The following is a 5,857-nucleotide window of genomic DNA, read 5'->3' as shown; positions in this document are numbered from 1 at the left end:
TAGAAGCTGAGAAACAGCTTTAGCCATCATAAGAAAAATTGCTCATTGCCACCAAAAGAAATGAAGGAAAACTGTCTAAGCACAATTTGTCTAACATGAAAACATAGTCATACTTTGAAAGGGAAGAGGCTGTAGTATGTAGGGAAAACTTTACTACAGTGACTAGAGATGCTAATCAAACTTCACTCCCTGGTTTCAAAGCAAAATCCAGACTCCCAGTGGCACAATACCTTCCAGAGAAATAAAACTAATTACACTTCAGCATTTCTAGACCTTGAGGTTTTTAATCACATATACCATCTTGCTTAACAGTTCATTCACTTAACACAGGCAAGGTACAAGTTTTCGTAGAAGTGTCTGGAAGTGCATCTAGAATGCATTGCCTGTCCACTGTTTTATTTACAGGTCTTTTCAATGAAAATCAGTAGCTAATAAATCAAAGCATTATTACACAAACACAAAATACAATCATTAACATTTTACTTGATACAAATGATAAGCATAAGGAAATGTCCATGTACGTTCACTGACATGAATTTGTGTTAGCTTGCTACTAAATATATGATACTGTGAATTGGTGGTAACTGAAAGACAGATGTGTATTAAAAAAAAAATTAAGAGAGCCACTCATGTTTGACATGATCTTATACTGAGATAAATATCTACAGACAGTGGTATGATCATGTACACTCACATGTGATCATATCAACATAGTTAATTTTTTTCTGACAAGGTATCATCATCAAGGTAGTTGAACCTCCTCAACAAAGCTTGCTTCGATCAAGTACCAGATACTATTTTCTAAAGTGTTGGATGATACAGAAACAATCTGTGCAAGTGTAGCAATTTTGATTCAGAAAAAAAAAATTTAAAAAGTAGTATTTACAAAGGTAACTTTTAAATTCACTGATTAAATTAAGACTCCAGTCTTCATATTTCAAACACCTGTTCATTTAATTTCTTTATTTTTTGGCGGTTTGCTCTCCTCTCCCCATTCCTTCTCCTCACCGCAAATATTAGCCCAGGTTTAAAGTAGACTATCACAATTAAAACTCTTCAAAAACAGTAAGTTATTCACCTTGTGTCAAAAAAAAAAAAAAAAAAAAAAAAAGAAAGAAAGAAAAAATGTAGCACTATAACATTATTCATAAGGTTTCATAAATCCTTCATAATTAAGGAAAGTTCCAGGAGCAAAAAAAAACCTATAGAACTTGTAGAATTTGGGAGGAGAGATAAAGGAAAGAGGAGACATACATCCATTAACTTTTTTGTTTGTTTGTTCTTTTCTGAATTTCATTTACAAAAAGCTCCTGGTACTTTTTCTAATGTTTCCACACCTCCTTTCTCTGGCACATATGGTTTAATATACAAACAATTTAAATAAAATGTCAAATTCAAATTCCCACCATAAATAATTCCACTCTTATGAAAACTGGTGGGGTTTTAGCTATTTCAAAACTAGCCCTCCCTGGCTAACCATTTTGTTAGGAATCAAGGGTTAAATAAGAGGATTATTACAAAAACCTTTGTTATTCTATTTTAGCCTTGTAACAATTTCATACGAATGAAACCTAGAAGGAACCTTTTTCACTGATGTTGTTTCTTGTTCATACATCCTAATACCCATAAGTTATAACCATACAGGCTGTGCAAGAAACAGAATTATTTGAACTTCTCTCTGTTTTCTAGGGGTTCTATGAGCCTGTTGATGTTTTTGAATTTAAGGAATAAAAACTCTTGAAGTCCTTATTCTAAATGGTAGATAAACTTCAAGCCTTTTTTTCTTCGTGGAGCGTTATTATCCATCCTTATCATAAGATACTGTAATTCTTCTCAGCTTTAAATTTGGTTTGTCAGTACTGTCTCTTTTTGCTTCCATTTTGGTTTTCAGATTCCAGCTCATTTGGTGGAAGAGCTCATAATTTTACCTCCTTGCTGAAGCTGGTCTTTTCACACTGGTCAGCTTTGAAAGTCAGAATACTGAGTGCTTGCCTAAGTCAGACTGGTACTAATTTGAGTATGGAGTGGAACCAAGCTGGTTTGATGTGGAGTTTGGGTTGATTTCTTCTCATGCTGGGTTGGAGATCTAGCCATCTCAGGCGGTTCAGGAAACAGGGTGGGGAGTGGTAGCCATTTCCATGCCAGAGTCTCTTAACAGCAAAAATACAGAAGAGAAACTGAGAGAATGAAAAAAAGACTTGTGGTTGAGTGAAGAGAATTCCCATGTCCGTGAGTGGTGGTATTGTTCACTGAATTTGTGACAGCTGACAGAGAGGTGGAACTTGCTGAAGAATTGTTTGAAGGTGTCGGACTTGTTCCATTGGGACCACAGTAGATCTAGAATATGGAGAGGAGGGGAAGTAACAAAAAGGGTTATATTGTCTCTTTTTAAAAAAGAGAATACATATTAGTAGCAATGAACACTGTGTAGCCCCACTCAGTCACAGCACACAAATGATATATACAAATGCTCACACCTTTAATTGTGCAGCTAAGGACAAAGACGTTTTGAATTGCATGTGTGGGATTTGTTAAAGAAATAAATCTAATTCTTTTCTAAATGCATTTCCATAACTATTACTTTATGGAAATCCTTCCCTAAATCAGAAGATGTATAGGTTTCAAAAAACCTCACAAAAAAAATAAAAAATAAAAAGTGCAAATGTAGAGCTATGTAACGGCAAATCTTAGGATAAGAACGACTTCCAAACAATGGCATGAATTGCAGTCTGCGTTTGCAGACTAAGCCACAAACGAAAACACGAGGAAACAACAGTCAAGAATCTATTGATCCTGGTCTGTGGCTTCCTTTCAGGCAATGGTGGGGCTTTATGTGAGTGGATTTAATACTTCAGCCTCTTATCTTGCGGTGGTAGCACTGAACTGCAGAAGTTAGAACAATGAAACCATAGTGATTGGATCACAACCTATTGGCATTCTAGAACATACAAACAAAAAAGAAGTATAGTGAAAAGACAGCATATTAACAAATTTTAAAAATGCTGACAGAAAGCAAAATTAAAAAATACCCTTTTCCCTTCATAACTCTGAATTATAGGGACAGAACAAAAACTTGCAGTTTGTGCAGCCTCAAGATCAAGTTATTCCCTACATATGAGCAGGAAAACTGTCAAAGATAACCAGTGAAAAAGAACATGTGAAACACAAGGATAATTAACAAGAGCAAGAATCACATTATTTCAACCCCAAAAATGAACATAATACAAAAAGCTTGGCTTTAACTTCATGGCAGCAAACTTGTATTCTACCAGAGCATCCTGGTAAGCTCTTAAGAGTTAATTCAAGTAAAAACGTATATATTCTTAAAGAAGTTAGTTAGTTTAATAAGTAGTTCTGTCCACAAAAGGTGTCCTTATTTTCTCATGTTTCTAGTGCTGCTGAGAAAATAGATTAGCAGGAAAAAAAAAAAAATAAAATAAAATCATTCCCTCAATACTGAAGCAATGAGGTGTATGTTAAATTAATTAGAAAATTACATAAACACTTTCTTTCAGTGTTTCCTACTAAAAAAAAAACATACAATAGAAAAACATAAAAACGGTGTAAAGCTTCTGATAGTTTGCATTTTTGGCAATCGGCGTCGTGCTGGAAGCAATTTAGGACTGCAGGATAAAAATCGCTGTGTTGAAGTTTCTGTTAAAACCAGTCTGAAAGTGATCAATAGCGAATTGCTGAGTTAATAACCTACAAGGCAAGTCCCAACCTGCCCTGGAAATTTTTTTCAGTCTACGTACAAAGACTCTACCATCATTCCACTATTGGGTATGTATTTTTAAAGTTTTCTTGGTTTTATATATATATAAAAAAAAAACAACTAGTTTTTTTGTGGGTTTTTTTTTTTTTTGTTTTTTTTTGGTGGAAGAGAATGGGCTTATGTCCAAATTCCCCAACATCACAGTAGATGGGACCCCAGAGATTTTCTCAACGTGAATGTGATAAATACCGGTAACCCAAAGGGTCTGATCCTGCTCTCATCACTGCCAAGGGCAAGACTCAAGCACAAAGGAGAAGGGATAATGCCCTTCCTCGCAAACAAAGAGGAGAGGAGGAGGGAACACGATCCAGCAGCGCCGTTGCTGTTTATTTTTCTGATACTGTGTTATTCAGCGTTTTGAAGAGGAGGTCGCTAAGAGCAACACACCGATAGGGAACCTGGGAGCCCAGCTCGGCTCGGCCGCTCCAAGAGAAGCGGATCGCTCCTGCACCCATTACCTTTGCGCCAAGGGCAAGGCTCGGCCAGCGCGGCGGCCAGAGCCCGGTACCTTTGCTTCCAGCCTCCCACTCCTGCCGGGAACCGAGCCCGGGATGGGACCCAAAGTCCCGCAGCTTCGGTGAGGGGGAGGCTCAGACCCGGGTCCCGCTGCAAAACTCCTGCCTTCCCGGAGCTCTCTCGGGTTTGGAGGGATCGTTCTCCCTCTGATCAGCGGAGCAAGGAACGCTCAGCCGCCGCCCACAGCACGGTTCCCCTCGAGAATCCCACGGGGAAAACAAAGGTGGCGAATTCCAACTTCATCTTTTTTGGTTTGACCGGGATAATCCACGGCATCGCCACCGCCATCCCAGGGCTCCGGGCTCGCCCCGCCGCCCGTCCGCGCCCATCCCCGCCCGGTCCGCAGCCGGGGCTGCCCGGGCTCGTTCTTCTCGCCCGCCGCCGCCGCCCCGGGGCGGAGGAGCCGCCCGCCACCCACGGCCGCCCGGGGGGCGCCGTGGCGGGCTCCGGGACGGCGAACACGAGCGGGAATTCCTCTCGGGAGAAACCCGCCCCTCCGCCGGGAGCGGCCGCCACAGCGGCGGGAAGGCGCGGGGAGGGTCTCGCCCTGGGGCTGGCGGAGGGAAAGCGCCGAGCCGCTGCGGGGCTCACCTGCGTGGGGAGGAGGAGGGCAAGGAGCAGGAGCCCCAGGCCGAGCCGCGCCGCCAGCGCCGTCCCCATGCCCATCTGATGCTGTCCCGCCGCGATGCTGCTGCTGCTCCTGCCGCTGTGGCTGCGGGCGAGAGGGATGCACGGCTCCGCCGCGCCCGGCCCTTTTATAGCAGCGCGGGCTCCCGTGACGCCCCGCCGCCGCCTTCCCCCTCCTCCTCCTCCCCACACCTCTGCTCCCGCCCTCCGTGCCCGCCGGGGCCCCGCAAGTCGCTGCCGCCCCCTCGTTCCGCTTCGCTGCGGGCTCCGCTCCCCCTGCCCGGCTGTCCCCCGGGACCGGGGAGCGCCCGAGTCCTGCCGGCCCCTCTCCGACAGAGCCGGGAGCTCTGCTTTCCCCCCTGCGCTCTTACAGGCGCTGGCCCCTCTCTAGTGCCGGCGTCGTGTTCTGGTATGGAGGAACTGGCACAGGGCTGTGGCGCTTGAGCTGCAGTTACTCCAGGGAAATGCTTATCTTTATAAAAACACCAGGCTTTTTCCATTAAAAACAACAACAAAAAAAAAAACAAAACCAAAAAAAAAACCTAAAAAAAATCATTAGTGAGAGAAGGAAAGGTGAAAGCAGCTGTAAATATTTCTAAATGGTGGGAGCAGTGGAAGAAAAGCTGAGGAGTTAAGATCCCATCTTGTTCATAGCTGCCTCACCATTAGTGCTCAGGCTTCAGACCACAGGTTGCAATTTCAAGCACTCTTTGGATCTAAATATTTTATTATTACCATTATTCTTTAAAGAAACCTGTGTAACAAGTGGAACACAAAGTTCTTCCAGCTGTAGCCTCTGTGTAGGTGAGGTAAATGCTGAACTTACATTGTATGTCCCCCCTTGACTGACTAAAGATAGATTTGGTGAGGCCCTGACACAACCTTTCGGATGTCTCAGTGTATGGACAACTGAACAAAACTGTGTTCACTTTATAAGCT

The 5,857-nt window shown here is 43.1% G+C and overlaps 1 protein-coding gene across 1 annotated transcript; it reads right to left on the bottom strand.

The window, feature by feature from the left end:
- Positions 1-262: 262 nt before the first annotated feature.
- CD24 (CD24 molecule) lies at positions 263-5,032 on the bottom strand. Its single transcript, XM_015623424.2, has 2 exons — positions 4,883-5,032; positions 263-2,337 (listed from the first exon to the last, which is right to left on the bottom strand). Exons 1-2 carry the CDS (start codon positions 4,955-4,957, stop codon positions 2,152-2,154), a joined length of 261 nt encoding a protein of 86 aa, XP_015478910.1. The 5' UTR covers positions 4,958-5,032; the 3' UTR covers positions 263-2,151.
- Positions 5,033-5,857: the final 825 nt, after the last annotated feature.

Source organism: Parus major, chromosome 3 (assembly GCF_001522545.3).
Source record: "Parus major isolate Abel chromosome 3, Parus_major1.1, whole genome shotgun sequence".
Taxonomy (NCBI): Eukaryota; Metazoa; Chordata; class Aves; order Passeriformes; family Paridae; genus Parus; species Parus major.
This window is presented reverse-complemented; position numbering and strand designations above follow the sequence as displayed.

Excerpts from the sequence above, each read along its gene's own strand:
- CD24 (XM_015623424.2), bottom strand. The coding sequence starts at position 4,957 with ATGGGCATGGGGACGGCGCTGGCGGCGCGGCTCGGCCTGGGGCTCCTG. Across the intron at positions 2,338-4,882 it reads CCCTCCTCCTCCCCACGCAG|ATCTACTGTGGTCCCAATGG; the intron begins GTGAGCCCCGCA and ends TCCATATTCTAG.